This window comes from Rattus norvegicus, chromosome 2 (assembly GCF_036323735.1).
Source record: "Rattus norvegicus strain BN/NHsdMcwi chromosome 2, GRCr8, whole genome shotgun sequence".
Classification (NCBI taxonomy): domain Eukaryota; kingdom Metazoa; phylum Chordata; class Mammalia; order Rodentia; family Muridae; genus Rattus; species Rattus norvegicus.
In genome coordinates this window covers 31,073,550-31,098,164 of record NC_086020.1, presented here as the reverse complement: position 1 = coordinate 31,098,164, position 24,615 = coordinate 31,073,550, and the positions used below count along the sequence as shown (strand labels likewise).

At 44.1% G+C, this 24,615-nt stretch overlaps 1 protein-coding gene across 6 annotated transcripts in view; it reads left to right on the top strand.

Annotated features, from left to right (window-relative positions):
* Positions 1–24,615, top strand: part of Arhgef28 (Rho guanine nucleotide exchange factor 28) — a 296,466-nt gene that overhangs the window by 196,593 nt on the left and 75,258 nt on the right. For all 6 annotated transcript variants that reach the window (XR_010063623.1, XR_010063622.1, XM_039102531.2 and 3 more), the window contains 7 exons: positions 3,293–3,573; positions 8,362–8,566; positions 10,949–11,060; positions 14,722–14,764; positions 17,469–17,592; positions 17,866–17,998; positions 24,264–24,319. Coding sequence is in view for 4 of the 6 variants with exons in the window: in XM_039102531.2 (XP_038958459.1) it covers positions 3,293–3,573; positions 8,362–8,566; positions 10,949–11,060; positions 14,722–14,764; positions 17,469–17,592; positions 17,866–17,998; positions 24,264–24,319 (954 nt within the window). In the remaining 2 variants the exon portion in view is untranslated. The remainder of the gene's footprint in view (positions 1–3,292; positions 3,574–8,361; positions 8,567–10,948; positions 11,061–14,721; positions 14,765–17,468; positions 17,593–17,865; positions 17,999–24,263; positions 24,320–24,615) is intronic.

The window sequence follows — 24,615 nt, the reverse complement described above, 5'->3', positions numbered from 1 at the left end:
TGTGTGTGTGGTGTGTGTGTATGTGTGTGGTGTGTGTATGTGTGTGTGTGTGGTGTGTGTGTGTGGTGTGTGTGTATGTGTGTGTGTGGTGTGTGTGTGTGGTGTGTGTGTGTATGTTTGTGTGGTGTGTGGTGTGTGTGTGTGTGTGTGTGTGTGTGTGTGTGTGTGTATGAATATGTATTTAAATCTACCAGACAGTAATGAACAGGTAGACACCTGGTCCCACTCCATCTGATGTGGTCACATAAAGTATCTTTAATCCTTATAGCATGTCAGCTGATGTGTGTTGGGATCATATAACTGATGTGCAGACAGAACAGTGTCTGGTCATGAGGAAGCTGGAAGCTCTCTCCACTCCTCCAGCGGAGCCTTGTGGGCTCGAGCTCAGAGCAGAGAGCTTAGGTGCACCAGCTTAACTCAGTTTTGCTTCAGTCTTCAACCCAGCCATCTTGAAGCTTTTTGTATTTATAAAATTAAAAATATTAATGTGACTTTTTTTCACATTCTAACTTGGCAGAATCTTAAGGGATTTTCTTGGCTAACTTTGATATGAAAATCCTGCTTTTGTCTGATCCCTTGAACATAGTCTCCACACAGTCACGTCATAGACTCTGTGCGCATGCACACAGTAACTGCTCATTAAGGCATTTTACCATTTTTCTTGTCTAGTAGATCTCTGTTTTAGCCTGTAGCTGGCTGTCCCACTCTTCTGTTCCAGTGTCACCAGCAATGTGACACTGAATTCATGGTACAGTGGCAGACGCTGAGGTGGATTTAAAATGATGGGGAAACCACCGTATCAGAACTGATACCAATTGCTGTGGCCATCTTGGCATAAGGCCTCTGAATGTGAGCTGTGGCTACAGAAATCAGGCTGAAGTATGGGCTGAGCCCTTCAGGGTTTGGGATGGTTAGACTGTGTGCTAAGTTAGCCACACTTACTGGATATTTGCATGTAAGATTGATTATATTCGTGACCATATATAAGGTTTATTCTCTAGTTCTTTTGAGGGATAGTTACTGAAATGCACTGAACTATATAAGGTGATGGGTTGAGACTCTGAAATGTACACTGTGAAACCGTGAACAACACTTTGCACACATGATAGTAGAGACAGTTCCTAAGGCCAGTGACTGTATTTCCCTTGGACGTAGACCCAGAAGTAGGGTTGCTATGCTGTATGGTTCTTACATTTTGAGGTTTTTTTGAGAACTCTCTCTGGCGTTGTCACTGATGGCCGTGCTAATTTACGTCCTCCGTCAGCAGCCTGCCAGAGCTCCCTTCTCTAACCACCTCATTACATCTCTTCTGCTGCCTTTTGGTGACTTGGTGACAGCTTTAATGTGATACTTCACTGTGGTTTTGATTTGTATTTCTATGACGACTGGTGTTAGTAGGCATGTTTTATGTGCCTGGTGGCTATTAGGGAATCTTCTTTAACAAAAGGTCTGCTTAGGACCTTTGTATGTTTAAAAACTGAGGGGGGAGGGAGAGGGAGAGAGAAAACAGTGATCTGTGTGTGTGCGTGTGTGTTATATGTGTGTGAGTGTGTGTGTATGTGTATGTGTTATATGTGTGTGAGTGTGTAAGTGTGTGTATGTGTGTGTTACGTGCGTGTGTTATGTGCATGTGTGTATGTGTGTGTGTAAGTGCGTGTGTTATATGTGTGTGAGTATGTGTGTGTGCATGTGCATGTATGTGTATTTGAGTGTGCAAGTGTGTGAGTGTGTTATATGTGTGTGAGAGTGTGTGTGAGTGTGTGTGTTATATGTGTGTGTTATATGTGTGTATGTGTATGTTATATGTATGTGTGTTACATGTGTGTTATATGTGTGTGAGTGTATGAGTGTGTGTGTATGTGCGTGTTATATGTGTGTGAGTGTGTGTGCTATATGTGCGTGTTATATGTGTGTGTGTGAGTGTGCATGTGCATGTATGTGTGTAAGTGTGAGAGTATGAGTGTGTGTGTTATATGTGTGTATGAGGTGTGAGTGTGTGAGTGTGTATGTGTGTGTGTGTGTGTGGTATATGTGTGTGAGTCCCCGTGTGTACAAGCCACAGGGCAAATTTGGAGGTAGAGAACACCAACTCTTTCAACCTGCAATCCCAAGGCTATCTTTGCATTTCTGTATCTTTTTTAAAATTCTTTCCTCAGTGCTTTATAGTTCTTTTTTTTTTAATTATTAACTTGAGTATTTCTTATATACATTTCTGCTTTATAGTTCTTAACACGCAGATAATTGCTTTGGTCATGGTCTGCTCTTAAAGAGATTTTTTTATTTTACTATATTGTCTCCATAATTTCAGTTGACCTTTTGAGTCTTTGTTTCCTCACTGGGCAGATTATCAATCCTACTCCGATTTACCCCAATTATTGCGCATGTTTCCATTTTATGTGAGGGAACTGTCTTTACAGTGTTCTGCAAGTGCACTGAAGTTGAAAAAAAAAAACCCAAAGATGAAGTTAGGATATAATTTTTGTTTATGAATACTTTAGATGAGAGACATGTTGGCTTTAATAACACAAAACAAAGAAGCAAAAGAGAATGCAGATAGCCCACCTCAATAAACCTAGCAAGGGATGCTGGACCTGTGCAGTTATAATGAACAGGCAGGCAGGGCGGCACTGCAAGCTGTAAACGTCCTTTGTCCCTTTCCTCCTGTTGTTGTGGGGGCACAGACATACCGCCATGCTTGGCTTTCACAGGATCTAGAGACTAGAATGCTGGTCCTCAGCACTTCACCAACTGAGGCGATGTGCATATAAAAAGATAAAGAGAGGGGTGATATGTTCTGGTGGATATGTGGTGAGGTATAGGGAAAGGGGGTGCGTGACTCCACGGGCCCATGCTGAGGCATCCCTTCCTCCTGAGCACCAGGAGAAAGGTAGAGAGGGAGGGGGAGGGGAAGGGAGAGGGAGAGGGAGAGGAAGAGGGAGAGAGGGAGGAGATGGAGGAGAGGGAGGAGTAGAGGCCAGCCAAGAGCATGTGGAGAGGGAGGGTGGGGGGGAGGGAATGGGGAGAGAGGGGGAAGGGGTGAGAGGACAGAGAGGGAGCAGGAAGACAAGAGCAAGAGAAGTGAGGAGGGGGCAAGCAGCCCCTTTTATAGTGAGTCAGGCACACCTGGCTGTTGCCGGGTAACTGTGGGTTGGAGCACACCTGGCTATTGCCAGGTAACCGTGGGGCAGAGCTTAGACAGAATGCTAACATGAGGTATCACCTTAGCCCTACCTACTCTTAGAGTCTCATTTGCTGCATTTGCTTGACAAAAATGTTCTCTTCTAATGCCCAGGTTGGCGATTTGGACATCAACTATATAAACATAGAGGGACTCTCCACCCATACTAGCCCGGAGTCCATGAGGTCCACTCTGGGGCCTCAGGCTTGTAAGCACATCCTTCCTCCTGACACCAGTCCCTGCGGGCACCTGCTCTGTGAGGACAGTGACAGGACCCTGGATGCTGCAGCCTCTCAGTCCTGCATGTCACCACCCAGTTCTCACACTTCCAACTTGAACCTTTCTTTTGGTCTCCATGGATTTGTAAAGGAGCAGAGTCATCTCAAGAAAAGAAGGTAAGACTGTTGTTCTGGAGGAAACTGGGGAGAAGTTTTCATTTTAAAAAACTGTCCCCAATGCTTTTATGCATATATCAAAATGTTGCCCCCTTTTAATTTTCTGTATATATTGATTTGAAAGCAAAGCCTGTAAGAAAGCCAACAAAAATGCAATAGAGGAAGACCACAATGCTGAGTATTAGCAGACTGGCAGAAATAGAAAAGTCTGACATTACCACGTTTGATGACACAAATACGATGGCAACGGAGAGGTGTGAGCATTGTGTAACAACACTGGGAAATGATTTGACACTTTTACCAGTGTTTACCAGCAGATACTAGTGTTAGTGTTTGTAACAGTAGGAAATAACTCAACTGGGGACTAGATATCTAGCTGTGTATAGTCTTAAATTGTCTGGATGGAATACTATACAGTCAATAAAATGAACTAAATAGAAGCATGTCGTTGAAAAAACATAAGCTACAGACTTAATTTTACAGAATGTAAAGTAAGACAGTATATTGCATGCATGATAAGCTATAAAGAGAAAGAAGAGATTGAGAGGAGGGGAAAATTCCCCAAATTTAAGAGCTAGAACAAATGAGAAAAAGAAATGGGAGAGAGGAGGTCAGACAGGTTCTCCATGGATGGGTGAACATTTGTTTTGTTTGTTTGTTTGTTTGTTTGTTTGTTTTGGTTCTTTTTTTTCAGAGCTGGGGACCGAACCCAGGGCCTTGCGCTTCCTAGGCAAGCGCTCTACCACTGAGCTAAATCCCCAAACCCTGGGTGAACATTTGTGTTTCTGGTTGGTTGAGCCTATAAAGGATTGTTTTTCTGGCATACATGAGGTGACATTAGAAAAACACTGTTGCATGTAGGTATCCATGCTGTGTCCGTGTGTTCATTTTCTTTAAGGAGTAAGCCGGTTTCCATGATCCTTTGGGGCTCATTAATATGTTTTTCTCTCGTGTCCTAACCCTGTGATCCCATGTGATCTCACATGTGAAGTCATGAAGTGAACATAGCACACGCACATTGCATGTGCATGTAGATGCTTAGAAACGAAGATGCAGGCCGACGAGGATGCTCAATGGAGCTGTAGTTGATCAAGAAGAGGAGACGGGGGAGGGGGGGGCAGCACCAGGCACCACCCATTGGACCGGGTTTTATGTGAATCTACAAACCGAGCTTTTTTTTAAGTGCCAAGTAATGCTATTAAAGATTATTTTGATCATAAGTCCTAAAGCCTTTATGTTTGTAGTTCATCTTAGAATTTTATAGAGGCCAGGGAGTGGCCATTTTCAATTGTGATATAGGTTTTTGGGAGCTCATATGTGCTCAGATAAGAATCCGACAGGGTAGGCCAGACTCCACGCAGTTCTGCAAAATAGATTAAACCGTGCGCGACTTAATTCATTCTGGCAGAATCTTTTGGGTGTGCTCAGTGCCCCTCAGATCTTGAGAAGTTGATTGTTCAAAGAGACAATTGGGTCATATATAAGGCAGAAAAGGCACAAGTGGTTATTCTGTTCTCCTTACAAAAATATTCCCAGAACTTCAAATTCATATTTCCGTGCTCCTGTTCTGGGGATTTTAAACACTCTCTTGCTACAGACATAGAGTTTTTCCTTTTTAGAATATCAGAAAAACTAAGTCAACACTCAGGGGGCAGAAGTAGGAAGATTGCAAGCTCAGCCTGGACTTCGAAGTAATATCAAATGTTCACCTGTTCACCTGCCTGCCAACACCCGTGCATGCCGTTACTCAGAGAAAGGAGAAGCTGCTCTGCTGAGAACACCTCTGAAGTCTGCTTCCACAGGCTAGCTCCCCCCATACCCCCCATACCCCCATACCTCCCATTCTCCACCCCCACACCCCCCATTCTCCACCCCCCCATGTCCTCTCTCCATCTTGAGAGCTGCAGGAATGGTGGCAGGAGTAGAAGGGAGCTAGGCTGGTGGCTTCAGATACTCCTCTTTAGCCTTGAGCTGACTACAGCTCCGTCCCGTCCGTGGCTGCTACCATGGGACGATCTAACCTGATAACCATAAGCACACAGGGAAATGTACCGAGTGAGAAATAGCACAGGAGACCAGGAACTTCTGATGAAAGAGAAATTTAGGTGTCACACAGTCACATGTGTAGAAGGTACAGGGACAAGGCTGACTAGGACAAATCCCCCAGGACAAATCCTGAGGGCTACAGCCATGTTTGATGGGGCCACACACTCAAATCCAGATGCCACAGCTCTCTGCCTATCCTATATCTAAATGCTACAGAGGACTTTTTTTCCCAGCCTAGCAGGACAAGTCCCAGAACCCTACCTCTGCCCACAAAGGAGGTTCAGGTTTGTAGAAAAGATGAGCAGGAAGCAGAAAGCAAAATCTCAGCCACGCTAACAACTTTGGGAAGCGTGTGTTTACCATAGCATCCAAATCAGTCTGAAACCCTACAAAGCCCTGGGCGTCTTCGGGTAACAGCGCCTTGGCCACAGCTAACTTACTTTCCCTAAGGAGACAATGATAAATTATGATTAAACTCTACCCTGGTACAAGCAGCCCGTGGATGGGTTACTCGTTTTCGCAGTTCTTTTTTTCCCTGTGGATCCTTTCAAACTGGGAACACAGCGTATCCGTGGTAGCAGGAAAAACAACGCACTGTACATTTTGCATCATCAGCCAGGATGCCGGCCGATGCCTTAGTTTCAGCTGTGTAGCTGGGTGCTTTTGGATTACTCTGTTTCCCACCATGGGAGTTTGGCGGAGGCCAAGTCATGTCCTGTGGCAGCTGCAGCTGAGGGGAGGTGAAAGGTGTCAGTCATTCCTAGTCTGCCCTCAGTGGTACACTATCAGAGCAACTCCTGTCACAGAGGCGTTGCCACGTGGCTGGAATTCTTGTGACAGAACATTCACACTGTGTGTCTTATTTATCCCAGAGTCTCTTCTTTCTATGGCTGTTTGCCATAAAAGTTAACTTTCTGAAAAACCCGACAATTCTATATACAGGATGTGGTGATTATTAAAGTCCATAGCTCCTTTTGAGAAATCAAGCAGAAAAAGCAATCCTATTTTAAAGTTTTAAAATAACAAAAGCTTAGCTGATGGGAAACAACCGTTTGCTTGATTTTAAAACTCCCACACCTCAAACATTTTTCTGTTTCATGATAATCCACAGGTTAAGAAAGTAAGCTTTATACAGTGACCTACGGAACGTATCTTACACTGTATGTTATTATAAAGGAAAATTCTGATCACGGCCTAATGAATCTGCCTTACATCCCATTAATGGGCTATGACTGTAAGGTCTACAGGAAGTCTTAAAGAGCACCATCTAGGCTTCCAGAGTCTTTGGTTAACAGCTCAGCAAAGAGAAGTCACAGTCTAATGTGACTTAGATGGGGAAGAGTCGTGACTGTTTTCTAGTGCCAAAAGTCATGTGATATTGGAGCATCCAGGGAGTGTGCACAGTGATGGGAAACTTGTGCTGTAACCGGGAGGCGGTGTATCTGCAGGGGGATGTTACTGTGCACTGACAGAGTCCAGTTCACCAGTGCAGAGGACATAAGCTGGAAACACAGGCAGCAAGCTTTGATGTCCCTGTTCGTCCACTCTGAGACTGTTCATGTGTTAGGAAACCACGCTGAACATTGAAATGGCTATACTTTGCTATGACTCCAAACCAGTAACATTTGTCAGGAATATTTTATTTATACAAAGCTTCGTTTTTCATTTAAAAAAAAAAAGACTCTAACTGGCTCTGAAGCATTTTGGGTGTCAACAAAAGTGGAGTAGATTCATGCTTCCAGATCTCTTGACCTAAAAGATTTCAATGAGTTCTTGGAAGAGGAGCCATCTTGGAACCCTGAATGGTGCTGACAGTGGCCTGCAGCTACTAACGGGTTCCCAAGTACCTTTCTGTGCTCAGGGATTAACTCAGGGTTTGAAACTGATCTAAAGTTTAAATTATAAGCATGGAGTAAGAACTCTGTCTGGGAGTCATTTAATTTATATATAATCAATATTCTAGGAAAATAGCCTGTTTTGAAAAAGAAAAACCAAACTGGTTCATTCAAAAATTTCATCTTCTGTTGTTTGCAGTCCTACTAAGATGATTGTCCAGTATTGCACTGGATGAAAACCCCATCTTCTACCACTGAAACAGACAAAAAAAATACTATAAAAATATATCTCATGGGGTTGAGGATTTAGCTCAGTGGTAGAGCGCTTGCTTAGCAAGCACAAGGCCCTGAGTTCGGTCCCCAGCTCTGAAAAAAAAAAAAAGAAAAAATATATCTCATGTTAATGTGGCCATCACCACCCACAACCATCCACGGCCACCCACGGCCACCCACAACCACCCACGGCTACCTATGACCACCTATGACCACCCATGGCCACCCATGGCCAACCACGACCACCCACGGCTACCCATGACCACCCATGACCACCCACGGCTACCCATGACCACCTATGACCACCCATGACCACCCATGACCACCCACGGCTACCCATGACCACCTATGACCAGCCATGGCCACCCACGACCACCCACAGCTACCCATGACCACCTATGACCACCCATGGCCACCCATGACCACCCACAGCTACCCATGACCACCTATGACCACCCATGGCCACCCACGACCACCCATGGCCACCCCTGACCACCCCTAATCAGAGGTATCAGTGACAAGTTACATGACCACTCGTGGTGTCTCACACCAGTGAGAGAAGCTGAGTGTTGAAAAGTAAAAACCAGTGTCTGTCTGTCTGTCTGCTCACCGAGTGCTTTATCTCATGCTTTAGTTCTAGCCTGGATGCCCTCGTTGCCGACAGTGAAGAGGAAGGGCGTTCTGAGCCCCCCATCTGCTATGCTGTCGGCTCTCAGAGTTCCCCCAGAACTGGGCTCCCCGGCGGAGATGAACTGGATTCTTTTGATGCGAACACCGAACCAGACTGTAACATCTCTAGGACCGAATCACTTTCCCTGTCCAGCACTCTGCATTCGAAGGTAAACGCCTCGGTGTTCGTTCTGCTTATAGGGAACACACAGGATGAGCTCTCAGTGTGTCCATCTCTACCTGCAGAGTGGCTTCTATCTCCCATTTCATGTAATACTCACGCTCTCCTTCCTGAGGCAGAGGAAGGAAAAACGGCCGGAACTGGGTTAAAGTGACCGAGCTTGCTTTGCCCATATAACCTTAGCCTGGTCCAAGACAGGGGGCAGATGATGTCAGTAAGTCACGGGTGACGTTTGCTGGGCGTTCTGATTACTCAGCCAATCCCCTGTGTCACTTCCTTCATCATCTTGAAGTTTTACTCTCCTTGAACATTTCACAAACTTCATTTATTTTTTTTAAATAAATACTTTAATTCAGCATTTCAAAGCAAATCCTTCTGCTGCAACATATCTATTTTTTTTTCTATTGGAGTTCCTTTGCCATCCACTCATTTTCTTCTTCAGTTACATTCTCTACTGTAAAATGGGGGGTAAAATGCCATACATAGTAGGATCACACCTTGCTTTTGCAGCGTACCCCATAACACACAAAAATGGCTTGATATATGTACAAAACACAGAAGTTTTTTTATAGCTCACCTAAGACATAAAAGTAACGTATATTTTATGGTTCGAAAGGAATTAGAGTTTTGTCTAGGTGAGCCCAGGTCGGCCACATGTCATTACTCAAATTAAGGTCTTTTAACCCCTCATACTGAATCCTTTTCCCTCTGCAACCTGGAGATCCAGCCTTATCTTTTGAGCCTGAACAACCTGTGATGATCCGGGGTAGTAAGAATAGACGTGGGGATGGATAATATTCAAGAAAGAAACAGATAACGCTTGTGAATGTCCATACTAGTTGGTCTTGAGGACTGAAGGGAATGTGAAGACCTTATCATTCCTCTGAGTGAAAGATCGCTCCTTGGAAGCAATTTCATATTCGTTTTCAAAGGAAGGTTCTGTCCTGTAAAGCACAGTTTGCTTTGCCTGTGCAATTACCCAGCACAACTCCGCCAAAAGGTTTAGGACAGTTTCCCAAGTTCCACTGCGTTGCACAATGGTTACTATGCATGACGTAAGGGAAGAGGATGGCACCTGGGGCCTTCATGGTCCATTCCTGCTGGGGTTAGGGTATAATCAGCATCCACTCAGCCGCTGGCCCCAGTGGATGCATCCAGATGAAGCAGCTCGGCCAAGGCTCTTTGAACCTAGGCCAGGCTTCTGGGTCAGCTTTGCCCTGAGCCCTTTAACCAATGACTGCCCAGGGACCATGTGTTTTCACTCAGGAAGGATAGGCAAGGCCAGCTCCCACATAAGTGCTTTGCGATGCCTTAATTTTAGTAAAGATTTCTGCATCACTTTCTCTTAACCCTCATCATAAGTTGTACCTCAGAAATACATGGGCAGGGTCAATGCTAAGACCTCTGTCTTAGATACCACCATAAAGGGCTTTAGTGGATTTCTATAGCATATTCCTCTAACATTTCCAGAACACATAAGAAAGCAATGTTCTAATTATCTTGCCGTCTTGCGCTTTCATATATGTTGCAAACATAATAGAAATGACATGCAATTGGGAAACAGGAACGAAAATGGCGGGTCATATGAAAGGAATTATTTTAAAATCCTATAAAGCATTGATAACATCACTATGGGAAGTACGGTTGGAAAGCCTGTTAACCAATGTGCCCAGTTGAACAGGATTCATAAGGCCTCCCCCTAGAAGCTATACCTAAAACTATAAACAGCCCTTTGAAAGCAGAAAACCTCTTATAATTAGAAGTAGGTGTTTTCCCACTTTCTAAAATTGCTTAAGAATTAAGGTCTCAGTGTAGCATTTTGTCTGAATACTGAAGTATAAATGAACAAAAAAAAAGTAATAATCCACATAAAAACGAATTAAAGCCACAGTTGAACACTCAGAGAAAAAAGCCATGTGACTTCATTTTCTCATTTTTAACCAAGCTGCTGAAATGGCTCAAAGATATTCTTTTACATGTATGAGAACTTTTGAGAACTATTCCACAGAGCTTACATTTATCAAAGCATTAAACAAAAAAGGAGGAAGGACACTAAAGAAGCTTTGAGAGGCGAACAGAACAAATAATTAAGATCATATATTAAGTGTCATGGTGCAGGTCTCTTAACCAGCTACGTGGGGGACCTCGACAGACTGTCCCAAGCTCATTGCCACCCTGGGTAACTTAGGAAGACAACGCTTAGCTGTAGAGCATGGTCTGGGGCATGTGGTCTGGGGTTCAGTGACAGAGGTCCTTCCTGTCATCCATGAGGCTCTGGGTTCAATCCCCAGGACAAATAACGATGGATGAAATGTGTGAGCTGGGGTTTTCTTCAATGACAGTGATTTGGTAATACCATGGACTTTCCTAGGAGTCCCTGCTTTCTGGGATCCGATCACGCTCCTACTCCTGCTCATCACCCAAAATCTCTTCAGGAAAATCCCGGCTAGTGCGCGATTTCACAGTGTGCAGTTCCAGTGAAGGTAAGTCCTGTCTGCCATCTGACTTTGAACTCGTTCAACTCCAGAGCAGAGTCCAGTTAGTCCAAGTACATGAGACAGGAAGGAACCGCAGGTGAGTTCTAATCCTTCTTCCATAACTGGATTTTCTAAGCTTTGTAGAATCTTTTCCTCATGGAACATTGATCAAGTTATAGATGTCATTTTGATAAGATTATGCATCTGTGCTCATGTCTGTGTTATTTTAATAAAATGTTGCTCTCAAGAATGGTGCAAACAAGAATGAATTCCAGGCATATTACTTTGAGGGCCTTAGAGGATTCAAGTAAAGTAAATTCTGAGATTTACTTTTGACCTATGTGTACAGTGTGGAAAGGCAGCGCCTCAGAGGTAGGCACAGCATGGCAGAATGGAGTCCCTGCCTTCCGTATTCAGCCCAGGCCTTGGGAGAGTTGAAATAACAATGTATTCACAACACCAGTAACTGGATCTCAGCCTTAGGAGGAAGAGCAACAATGTGAAAAAGCGGAAGTAGACCTGTTATACAATGAACCTTCATTAAAATAGAGTGTAGCTACAAGAAAGGGTTCCCATTGGAAGAGCCTGTTTAATTTTCAAAAGTGAACTCAGCCCTAAAAACAGGAAGTTTATGAGAAGTGTGGGGTTCTACTGGGAGCTGTCCTCACCCACTGCCGACAATTTAAACTTTGCTTTAAAATTTAATTCCTTTGTACTTCCTGCACACAGATTATTGTGTAGTGGTCATATTTAAAGGCTGGTCTGGGAGCGTTCGTGTCTGTATGGACTGCATTTTAATTAAAAACCTTCCAGTATATCAGACAACACCCTTGTTTTCTTTTCTCCACGAGCCATCCAACAGCAAGTTGCGGGTCTCAGGGCTCTTCCTTCCCGGCATGCAATATTTAAGACAGGAAATCTTCACACATCCCTTCCTCTACTCCCTTTTTTCCCTTTCTTACTTTGTGCTGGTTTTATTACCGTTTTGCCTTTTTTGACATCATGTGGAACGCGTGGTGACTATTCCAGCAAGATCAGCCACGGGGATAAGAAGCGAGAGATGCACGAGCCACACGGCAGGCGCTGCTTTGTGTCTGCCCCCTCTCCTGCGGGATGTGGAGAAGGAAGACTGGCCGTTAGCGCTTCTAAAAGTTCTCAGAATAAAACGGCTGCAACCACGTCAAGCAGTTAGAAGTTTGCTCTGTTCTCACCTATCCTCCAATGCATGGGTCTTTCTTGGGTCTCCAGGTCTCCCATCAACTTTGGCTTCTGTTTTCTGAAATGGTTCCTTGACATCTTTTCATTACTAGACCTAGTTGGTGACTGGCCTCATACTATTGCTCTTCGGAACACATACTGGTATCTTCCACACAGTGCATGGTACTGGAGACTTACCATTAGAACTTTCTCTGACCCCAAAGTTTTGAAATCAGTGACATTTGATGGCTGAAAGGCAATTGTTTAGTAAGGAAGAAGTATCTTCCATTACAAATTTGAAATGAGAACTTAATTCTGTGTGTTTGAGTTGGAATAAAGAGATGACATCAATTCCTTTGTTTCCCCGTTTAGTCTATAAGTAAATAAAGGACTGTCTTTAAACAGTATATTTAAATATAGGGTTATTTGAATAAAGTTTCACACACACACACACACACACACACACACACACACACACACACACACACGGATCCCAGTAGACAGAAGCTGTACAATTGCCAGCCTCACCGTTGATATCATTTATGGGCCAGTCACACCCGCATGGCTACAAAGAATAATTTAGCTCCTAATGGAGAAGAAATCATTTGTTTATGTAACCAAAAACACAGGTGTGAAAGCTTGTCTAGTTCCAGGACACATTCAGATGTCTTCTTGTTCAGTTTGCTACAATGAATCAAAAGTAAACTGGTATTTATGTTGCTGTTACTTCTCTTCTAATGAATTTTGAATAATACTAAATTTATCTTTATTTAAAGAGAAACCAAATCTCCCTTTGCTCCCGGGGTTGGGGGTGTGGAGGTGAGATGCTCCCTTTTATGGACACTCAAACTTAGGATTCATTTGTACTATTTTTAATTCTTTTTTTAAAAAAAACCTTTTAATTAATCAGTGTATGTAGGTGTTTCACTTGAATGCATGTATGCGCACCATGTGTATGTCTTGTGCCCTGAGAGGCCAGAAGAGAATGTCAGATCTCGTGGGTTACAGATGGTTGTGAGCCACCATGTGGGTTCTGGGAATTGAACTCAGGACCTCTGAAAGAGCAGTCAGTGCTCTTAATTGCTGAGCCATCTCTCCCTTTTAATTCTTAAAAAAAAAACCCTTTTATTTATATTTATTTTACATGTATAGGTATGTGCCTGAGTATATACGTATGTGTGCTACATTTGTGTGGGTACCCAGACAGTTGTAAGCTACCCAATCCAAGTGCTGGGAGCTGGATTCCAGTTCTCTGCTAAAGCCCTGAGTCACCTCTCCAGTCCCTCCTTCTAGCTCTTATTTGCCATCTTCTGTCTTCCTCGTTAGTTCTGAAGGATTACTTGCTGTGACTTCTCAGTCTTTCTTTTTCCCAAAATTGATTTGGAGTCAAGGATTCAATGGCAGCAACTTCAGTATTTAATGTTGGTTTACCTAAAATCAAGTCTATCCGAGTAGTCTCCTTCGGTGCTTTGTGGATTCCTGTAGGGTGGAATGATGTCGGTATTGAAGTAGTAACTCCACCTCACTGTGGAGTCCAAGTACAGTCTACGTTAAGAGTTTGTAGAGTTCCGCCATATGTTTGAAAGTTGTTATAAACTGATGGGTGGAATTCCCATTAGATCGTGACCAGTTTTCTTTATAATGGACTTTATAGCTTGATAGCTTGGCTGGCTCTCTGATTTTTTGGGAACGTTACCCTATTTATTTATAAGACCTATGACTTAATTTGACAAACATTTTATAATGACTACCAACGCCTTTGGTTTTCACAAAGTAGACTTTCTATTACATACAAGAATTCAGGGGTTATTTATTTACACTTTGCGTAACTGGCTCATCCGGCCCATAGTTCTAGCCCTTCCTCCTCCCTCCACTCTGCATTGGTGAAGGATTGCACTGCTCTGTGGGTGGTGTGCTCCTCAGTGGCTGCTCCCTCCCTCTCTCCCGTCTAAGTCAGTGTCTCCCTTTATCCACAGTAAGAATTCCAACTCCGTACTCTGCCTGTAAAACCTGCTCTTGTGTCCTGCAAGGCCAATGGGAGGGCTGGTTTTTCTTTTCCACCAACCATAAAATGCATTTATGATCGGACTCCTTGAGGATTTTACAACATTAAGATAGACTCTTCTTTGTGCTGGCCTTCAGGGCTTTTGTAGGGCTTTGCTAAAAAGTTACTGATTCCCTGTTTCGGGGGATAAGTGTTACAAAAGGGTTGAACTTTCAGTAAGGAGTATCCAAAACTAACCCTCTGAACTGCTTGCAAAGTATCAGCTTCCCTTATCGATGCTAACACAGTCCCTGAAGACGTCAAACTGACCTCTTCCACTCCAAGCAGGGAAAGCAATAAAGTTTTATGTGCAGATCAGTTTTCTTGGTTTTTTTTTCTAATTGAAATGTATAAAATGGTATTTCAGACTAGCAAGTGACTGCAGTTTGTCTTAGGTTTCCCTTTTTAATTTTTTGTATTTTACAGAACAGAGATCATATAGTTTCCAGGAGCCACCGGGAGAAAAAAGGTACGTTGAGGGTTCCCACTTCTGCAGGGTTTGGAGATGTCTATGCATCATGTTTCCTATGTGCCCAGGGTTGGTGAGAGATTTCTGAGTAGTAAGCTGTGCAAGACCCACTGCTCTCTCTCCCTGACTCAGTGCAGCCTTCCAAATGACTGCCTTCCATCCTCAGGGGTAAAGCTGCAGGGTTGGGGACAGGAGGGTTCCATTTTAGGTTATTTTCAGAGTTGAACATTTTGAGAGGCTTCAGAGATGGCAGGTTTTTCTCTAGATCGACCCCAAGAAGACTTTGCAGCAGCCTTCCCCTGGGTGGTTATTGTACAAAGCCCATAAACATGCCTGCCCTTGCCCTCGGTAGATTTCGGCTTAGTAGTGCTAGGCTTGAAGCAGGAGCTGCCCTCAGCACTGCCGGGCTTCTAATCACTGTGTGGATCTGAGGCTTGAAGTTGGAGCTGCTCTGCATCTTAAAATGTAAAGCTGGCACCATAGCCAAGCTTGGGAAGAAACCAAGGCTATAAGTGGGATGGCCAAGTTCTGCTGGCCTTGGGTACCTAACTGGCATGAGTCACCCATGGAAGTAGTCCCTGAGGTTATTGCAGAACAAGGGACAGAAATGGCATTGTGACAAAGAGGATGATGACATTGGTGACAGCTGAGGCAGTAGTAACTGACAATTATTGGGTGACCATACGTGCCTCTCGCTGTTTCAAGTGGTTTATATTTAAGTGGTCTGTTCTAGACACTGTAACCATCTTGCTAGCCAATTCACTATCTTTAGAATTCTGTCTTTCTAATAATTGTAGTAATAGTGGATTAATTATTAAGATTTTTTTAATTAAAAATATTCTCTGTTAGGAGGTTGTAAGATAAGAGCCAGTGTGACACTTGGTGAAGTCACAGCTCATACAGTGATGTCACCTGATTAGGGTGTGTGGGAGTGACTTTCTTACTCCTGGTCACTTTTGATGTCTCCCTCCCTCCTTCTCCCTTTCACTTGTATACTTAGAGGGCCCAGTAGGGCAGATCTTTCTTCTCCTTGACACTATTCCTGGTGTTTTGTTGGATATTCCAAGAAGTTTCTTGTTATACTTGATGCTTTACCTGGGTCATTGGGTAGGTTATTCCTAGAGGAGTCACTTTCTTTGGTATTCTCTTATTTAGACTAGTCAGTTTTTGAGAAAAGGACACATGAAAGGGACTCATCCCAGACCTTGTAGGCTCATTGCAACAGAGAAGCCCCTTTCCCAGTTCACCGATGGTTACATAGTATAGACGTCACTGTAGCAACCGTCCACGTTACATTGATGCATCTGGTTAAATTACTTCTAAAACATCTCAGCCTTAAAGGGAGTCCTACTACATCGGTCCTCCATTTGCATAGTGGGAATTTACTTTAATACTTAGAAATCAATTCACTGAAAATAATAGGTTATCAGTAAAATTGGTTAAGGTTAAGATCTGAAGATCCACATTCCTAGCACATTTGAAATACATGTTCGCCTATTGAAAAAGTATCAAGAGAGTTTCTGTAAGAATAAAGTTTATAAGATTTTATGGTTAGCAAGTCTATTGGTCATCTACCTCATACCAGAAATTGAGCATTTTTTTTTTTTGGTTAGGGGATGTTGAAAAGAATCTTTTCTGACTTTTATAAATTTAAAAGTCATTTAAGTTCAGTTAGTTCTTATCCAAAGCAGCTAAGTGCTAGAGGGGCACTGCACAGTGGAATTTGGTTAAAACTTGGAATGAAACACTCTCCTGCATCTGCACAGAGGCAGTGCCGCTCCCATAATTCAACAGTGGCTCACACCTGTGCTATCCACTGTTCCACCAGGACTGGTGGGTTCTAGCTCCTTAATATCGTGTTAGTTTGTTAGCACTTAGGTTTAAGTCTCCTCTGCCCTGGGGCTAAGAATTAGCATAGTTTTATAGCATTTTGAAGAACGCAGTATAGTGCAGTCAACTTGACAGATTTGTAACAAAAACTAATAGTTTATTGATAAAGTCTTCTGTGATGTGGTGAATAGAAGTAGAGATGAGTAACCAGGAGTTAATTTTGTTTTATTCGAGATAGTTCAGTCTGTTCCCTCCAGGAATGGCTACACGGACTAGGGGAAGGCAAAGTGATCATGGCTCAGTTACTTCCAGTGTGCAGCCTGGGTAGCCTCAGCTCCTCTGTGACCTACATTCTTAAGATGAGATGCAGCTGGCTGAGTGGGACAGGCTGAACCTACAGACGCAGTCTGTTTCTCAACTGGCATCAACCGGGGAAATGCCCGTCCTATTGCAAACCATCACTGTTCCCAAGATAAATAATAAAGTCTGCTTTCATGACTGTTAGTCGGCTTCTCTGTCTGAGGAGAGTCCTTTTGGCATGTTTTCAGGGTAAGCTTATACAGGTGCATTTGCCAAGCACTTTTGTATAATTTTCAGAAATACAGAAAAGTCGAAGTAAGGGTATGGTGACTACTCAACTCTTAGATTCTACGGTTGTTAGCCTCTGCTTTATCAAATCTCGTTACTGTGTGTTCATCCGTCCATATGATTCATTTTTTAGTTAAGAAGTTGCCATTTTTCTCTTTAGAAGCATTTAAACCTAAAGCAAAAATCCAACCGCACCCATACAGATGTACGTACGAACATGCATCCGTGCTGTCCTTTGTCCCCCTTTAGCCCTGCAAAGCCTGGTCACAGAGTCCTTTCTTTGTAGAATTCAGGAAGAAGAATGGGACGACTACATCATTCCTGCCAAAGCAGAGTCCGAAAAGCACAAAGTGAGCCGGACTTTCAGCTTCCTCATGAACAGGATGACCAGTCCTCGGAACAAATCTAAGGTAACGGATTGTCTGTGCCTAACTGCTATAGAGCGTAGGCGGCTTCTGTCCTCAGCAGTTACCGTAGTTTCCACAGGTGTTCCCCTTCGATCTCCTGCCTCTGACTGCGTGTGCCCCTTCTTAGGATTCTTGTCAGGTCATCAGGATTAGTAAGGCAAGCCCATGCAGGGGTCAGCTCACATTAATGCATGGGTTCTGTAAGAGTGTTCGATGACAATTGTTTCCTTTTTACGTTTATTCCTACTTTTTCTATCGTGACTGCTGCTTTTGAAGATGAAAAACAAGGACACTAAAGATAAAGAAAAACTCAATCGACATCAGTTTGTCCCGGGAACGTTCTCTGGAGTTCTGCAGTGTTCCGGTTGTGACAAAACACTCCTGGGGAAAGAGTCACTCCAGTGTGCCAGTAAGTCCTTGAGTACCGTGTGTGACATGTTGTCTTTCTGTCCTGTAAGCTCCCAGGGATAAAGAAAGTCACTGCTAAGCATGTTTGCACAGATCTTTTCTTGAGGGCCTCGCATATCATAGAGCAATTGCCTTGCAGTGGTCAACATTGGTCATCCGGTACTTTTATCTAGTTGGCGACTCTCTTAAGTCTAAGCCTGTCTACTTTGTCTGCTGGACATCTCCCAGCTTTTGAAGGTTACATGCTGAAAACTGAGATCTGGAGTCCATCTCAGTGCTTGCTGTCAAGCTGATCCACCCATCACCTCAGACAGATACTCAGGACAAGACTTTAGAGGGTTTGTTCATGACTCCTTTTCTCTTGCATGCTGCAACTGGTCCTTTAGCAACTCTCTGGACTCTGTTTCCAATGTGTATCTCAAACCCATCATCATCCATCACGACTCTCACTCACCTAAAGCCACCATCCTAATTGGTCTCTTTGTTTGTCTTCTATGGCCATGATAAACTCTGTTAACAAAGAAGACAGGAAAGTGTGAAGGTCAGGAGGTCTTACCTAAAGCCATATTTTATGCTGAGCAACTTTCTTAAGAAATACAGCATCTTCCATACAGTTTGCAGGAGAGAACCGAAACACAGTCAGCAGAAAGCCATCATACTGTGGGAACAAATCAGCTAATAAGGAAGCGAATCAAGCATTGTTGCATAATGGGAACGAGGGACATTTCAAAGGCATCAAAGACAGGGTATGCAAGCCCTGGGACAAACAACCACAGCCCTAAAAGGAAGGGGAAATGAATTCTTAGGATCCAGAAAACTGTAACTCCCCTAAAGCCTTGGCCCAAGCTATTCCTGGCCTTGCCAAGCATGTACCTGGTTTTAAACAAGGGACTAAGTTCCTCCTCTACATTGAGGGCCTCAAGGAAAGTCCTGGATCATTCTGGCCCTCAACATACCATGGCAAAAGCACCTAGAGAAGGAAGGAAGAAGTCCCTGTTGACCGTCTGTCACTGAGGAAAGCCAAGACAGGCGCTGAGGCAGGGCCGGAACTGAAACACAGGCCATGGAAGAATACCGTTACTGGCTTGTTCTCTGTGGCTCCCTTGCCTGGCTTATTGTACAACCCAGGGCCTCCAATCCAGTGGTAGCATGGCCCATAGTGGGCTGGGCCATGCCACATCGATCATTAATTACAAAAATACCCAGAAGTCAATGTGATGGAGGCATTTTCCCAATGAAGGTTCCCTCCTCCCAGATGACTTTAGCTTGAGTCAGTTGACAAAAAACTAACCAGGACACTGCCATCTTCACCCTTCTTCTCACAAACCAGCATGCTCCTGTCTTAGTGCCTTCTCTCTTTGAGGGTCTTCCTTCAGTAAGCCCTGTAGCCCGTCAGATAACACCTCCTAGGCCTGGCCACGCGGTGCCTGGCTTACCATTTTTCCTCATCATGGAATCCCAGAAGCCTTGTTATTTACACCATCTACATTATGGCATATTCCCGGGTCAATTGTCTTATCTGTCCCTTTCACCATAAGTTCTGGGAGGGGAAAGGGAGGGCAGAGTAATTTTTCACAGCCCCCACTGGTGCCAACACAAAGCTGACCCTTAACACTTATGTTCGGTTAATGACTCCTAAGGTAAACTATTGTGTAAGGAAGACCTGCTCCAGTTGAGCCCGCTAAGTGGGTGTTAATGGCATTGCAGTCAAAAGTGCTGAAGACTCACTCAGCCATCAAACCAGATATTACTTTAAAAAATAAGTGTATGAAGACTTACAGAGGATATACTGTACGAATGGAAACTTAAATTACCTCAAATTCCTCTACCAGCAAAAGCTTTGCTGTCAATTTATCACTTTATTAGCCTTTAATATCGCTCAGATTAATGGGTTCTGACCCTCTGTACATGAGGATAATATACCTTCATCACCTTTAGTTCCCTGCCGTCATCTCCTGCTACCCCACTGTTCCCCTCCTCCACTTCCAAGCCCTTCTACTCTCGTGCATTGTCTCTGTTGTTTCCCTTTCTCTTTAATTATTTTTATGAATATTCATATAAATGTACAGATACTACCTGAGTCCATCTACTGTTGCTCTTGTGTTGAGGGTGAGCATGTGGTATTGGGTAGCCACTTAGAGGGCTCATCCCGGGGACGTATAATTGCTCCTCTCTCAGCAGCTATTCATTACTTAGAGTCTCTTCTAATCCCAAAACATTGCATCAGCGTTTAATCTGAGATTGCATTTGATGATATTATCAAGAGTATTTCATTATTTCTCATGGTGTACTTTTTTTTTCTATATTTTTACTACATAAATGGAAAGTTGTTTCCACACAGATCTGTCTACGTTGCTAAGTAGCCCCTTAGATTAAATTCTACAACCAGGTTGTGAGTTTAAGTGTACACTTGTTAGTTCTCTTTATACTACGGTGGTGTTTTGGAATTAGTTTGGGGACTTAGAAGGTTTTCATCGGGAGGGGACTGTTGGCCCCTTCAACTTGGATTACTGTCACACTTTGACATTGGGTTGTCGACTGTGACACGGGCAGTCTCCACTGCGTTTGGAATATAATCATCTATACACAAGGGTTAATAGCTCTAATATTATAGACCAATGTGATGTAAGACAGTACATTGTAGAAGTACTCAAAGTCTTGCTGTCATTTTCTCTGTTAGATTCCTGGTTGCTAACAGTTCACAGACATTGTAGCAATGTCTCTGTACTCTCATGTCACCTGGCTTAGGTGCTGGTGCGTACTGTGATGTGACACTACCTGGTGAACAGGCCCTCTTACGTGCATTCATCACGGATGAACCTTAATCCGTATTGCTGTATCTTTTGTCCTTTCTTGCCTCCTGCACCGAGTTCTGCTTCTCTCAGATGTGCTCCGCTTGTTTGTTCCTTTGCTGTGTGTGTGTGTCACAGAACCGTTTCTGCGGTTTTCATTCTTGGGGTGTGTGCCTTTAATTTAGCTCGAGAGGATCTGTAATGTAACGGAAAGACCTTGTTTTATAACAAAGGGTTGTTCTTACTTACATTTGATTTTACTGCTTCCAACTATCTTTGATGGTTCCTGGCTGTTTTCCTCACTGTCTGGCTCGGCTCTTTAGACCATGTGTTGTCTGCTTTTATTGTTTCCTGTGATTTGGCAAGATAGGGATTTTAATATCTACTAATGGTCGTGTTATGGCTACGTAAGGCTCATAATTTAATAGTTTCCCTTCCTTATGTGGGCCTCCTTCTCCCCTCTGTTGATATATCCAATCGTTGTATTATTTCATTCTTTTTTATATTGTAGGCTGAGCATTTCAGGAATTGACTTGGCTGTTTCAGGAGCGATTTAATGCTTTGGTTTAGCTCTCTGTATATACTTACAATAGCTTTGAAACCATTCTCCCTCCCTCCTTTTCTACCTCCTTCCTTGCTTCTTTCTGTCCTTCCTTCCTTCCTTCCTTCCTTCCTTCCTTCCTTCCTCCCTTCCTTCCTTCCTTCCTTCCTACTTTCCTTCCTGCCTGCCTGCCTGCCTGCCTGCCTTTGTTTGTTTGTTTTGTTGTGCTAAGGTCTCTTATAGCCCAGGCTATCCTCAAACTTAATATGTAACCAAGGTTGACTTGGAACTCCTGATGCCCCTGCCTTCGTCTCCAAGTGCTGAGATTACAAATGTACATCTTCAAGCCCAGCAGGCTTTTTTTGTTTTGTTTTTGTTTTTGCCTGGGTCACTGCTTGCTTTTAGGCTAGAGAGAGGGCTGGGTGACTTAAGAGTGAATGTTGTTGCTCTTGCAGAGGACTGAGTTTGTCTACACAATCCACACTGGACAGTCACCTGTAACTCCAGCTCCAGGGAATCTGATGCCCCTGCGAGCGCCTTCACTCGACAGAGCATCCCCATGTACAGACACATAGACATAATTATAACGAAAACAAGATCTTAAGAACAAAAACAAAGACCTTTTGTCAACCCGATCTTCAGTCTTTACTCCCTATTCCTTCTCAGTCTAGGATGCGCTGGGGTAGGTTTTAGCAACCTTTATGCACTTCGCTTGTTTCATACTCAAAGTGTAATTTATCTGGCTAAATGACACCATACTCCCAAGTCTTTCCCTTCAAGCTTCCGTCCAATACAGTTGCGAACTTACTGTTATCTCGGGAGAATCTGGGACCCGAGTCCTTTGTTAGGAACCCCCTTTTCTCTGCCTATATAACAGAATACATTTAAACTTTCCATCACATGGATACTGCCAGCATGTGTCCATAGCGTGTATCATTTTATTATTCTTGTTAGGATAGGAAATAGCAGAACTTTTCCGTTTACCCCTGAGCTTGCCTGTTCAGCGTTATGAGATCCTTTTCTAATGTAACTTGGGCTGTTACTATTCTGATTTTGTTTTTCCGACTTTTTTTCCTTACACAACGGTCATCTCCAATCTCTGTCTTTGTATGCCGTTCCCTGTTTTATAATCATAGCCTTCTTCCCCACGTCCTGGGGATCTCTGAGGTTGGATTTCACAGCCGTGCTTTGATATCTTGGGGCCTGGATCTGCCCCTGTGCCATTGGGAATCTGTCCATGCCCTTCACCTGCCTGACAGTTGGTCTGTCTCACAAAACTCCACTCTCCTTTCATCCAGCTGGCCCGCCCATAGCCTTTTCTTTCTCCAAGCCCTCAGGTTGGATTTCATGGAACCCTCTTTCTTCTTCTGTCATATCAGAGGCACATTTTAAGCATCCTCACTTTACATCTCTGTCTCCAGGCCTGAGGCCCAGTGGATGCTCTCCCTGTGAGCTTGTTCAGTGGGGTCTCATAATCTCTGCCTCTCCCTCCCCTCCCCTCCCCCTCCTCTCCCCTCCCTTCCCCCTCTCCCATCCCCTCCCCCTCTTCCCCCTTCCCCTTCCCCTCATCCCCTCTCCCCTTCCCTCCCCTCCCCTGTCACCTCCCTCCCCCTCTTTCCTCTTTCCCTCCCCTTTCACCTCACCTCCTCTCCCCTCCCCTCCCCTCCCCCTCCCCCTTCCTCTCCCTTCATCCCCTTTCCCCTTCTCTCCCCTCCTCTCTCCCCTCCCCTATCCCCTCTCCTCTGCCCTCCTTTTATACTCCTGGTTGGGAATAAGAGAAAAGACACTGGATTTCAATGTCTGCCTCGCTCTGCTCATTGGTATTAGGTCGCTGGCCGAAATGCCTTTTAAGACCACTGAAGGACAGTTTGGGGATCATCTCTGAGCTTCCTGCCTGGCTCACAATCCGGCTGCTAGCTCTTCTGCAGTGTGGCTTTGGTGGGCTGAAATGGGACTTTTATGGACCCATTCCCAAAGACGTTCCTCCTCCTGTGAGATGCAGGGTACCGGTATGTGATGAGAGGGTGGTGAGGAATGGGAAGTAGGCCAGAAAAGAAACACAACAGCCTCCAGACTACAGGCCCCACGGATGCCCGTGTATACAGAGGCAACCTGGTCTCTGTCCCTAGTCTCTGTCCCTGTGGACAGAAGTTGAGTCTTTCCTTCCTCCAGAGACATGAGGCCACATGAGCAAGTGGCAAACTGTTCTCATATAATTCTCCTGTTTCCAGTCTCTTTCCTTTTTAAAGATGTGTTTTTATTTTAAATTGTACATATGTATATGTGGCCGTAGGAGAGGGGTTTGTGCACAAGTGAGTGAGTGCAGTTGCCGGCAGAGGCTAGAAAAGTGTCTGGATACTCTGAGGTTGGACTTACAGGGGTTGTGCCACTGGATGTGGGTTCTGGGAACTGAATTCCAGTCCTTGGCAAGGCAGTATGTGCTGCTAACTTTAAGCTCTCTCTCTAGGCCCCGTTTCTTGCTAATAGGAATTCCTGTTGAAGCTGACAGTGGTCCCCCACCCCCTCAGCGTTATTGTGAGTTTATTCCTCCCCATCTTCATAGACAGTCTGCCTGGTGCTAAAGTTGAAGAATGCTACCAGGAAAGCCTTAGAAATCCCTGAGGACAGTGTACAGGAAGTGAGCTCTCAGGTAGACCCAGGGGTGTCCAGTATACACAACGGCAGGCTTTATAACTTATAAGATAATGACAGACGATTAGAAGTATGTCCACGGAATTCAAAGTTCCCATGTATGCTTCTTAATATTTTATATGTATGTATATTTTATATGTATCCTCTTAATATTTTAAGTATTTGGCTTCTTAATATGTGTACGTCTTTGTGTCAGTTTTATAATGACCCATAAAAGCATGATGTGACCTCACTTCAGATTCATTTGAGTCAGATGGAAACCTTTGTGTCTTCTATTTCAGACTGCAAGGCCAACACACACAAGGGCTGCAAAGACACTGTGCCTCCGTGTACCAAGGTAACCTCCCAGTCACCGCACTGCTCTGCGCCTTGCTTGCTTGCTTGCTTGCATCATCTGCTGCTGGACACTGAACTCTCATTGCTGTTGGATTTACTGCAAATGGGATGGTTGCAGTAGTAACGCACGCTTAGGGTGTATGACTATTTATCTAGCTGTTCATTTTACACAATAGAGAAAAGACCCGCTTGTGTTATGTGAGACAGACGTGCGGGCGAGGCTTTCTAGGTAGAACAGTCAGAATTACCTAGAAGACTATAACAACCTCAACGTCTAGGGCGCCTCGCAGGCTTTCA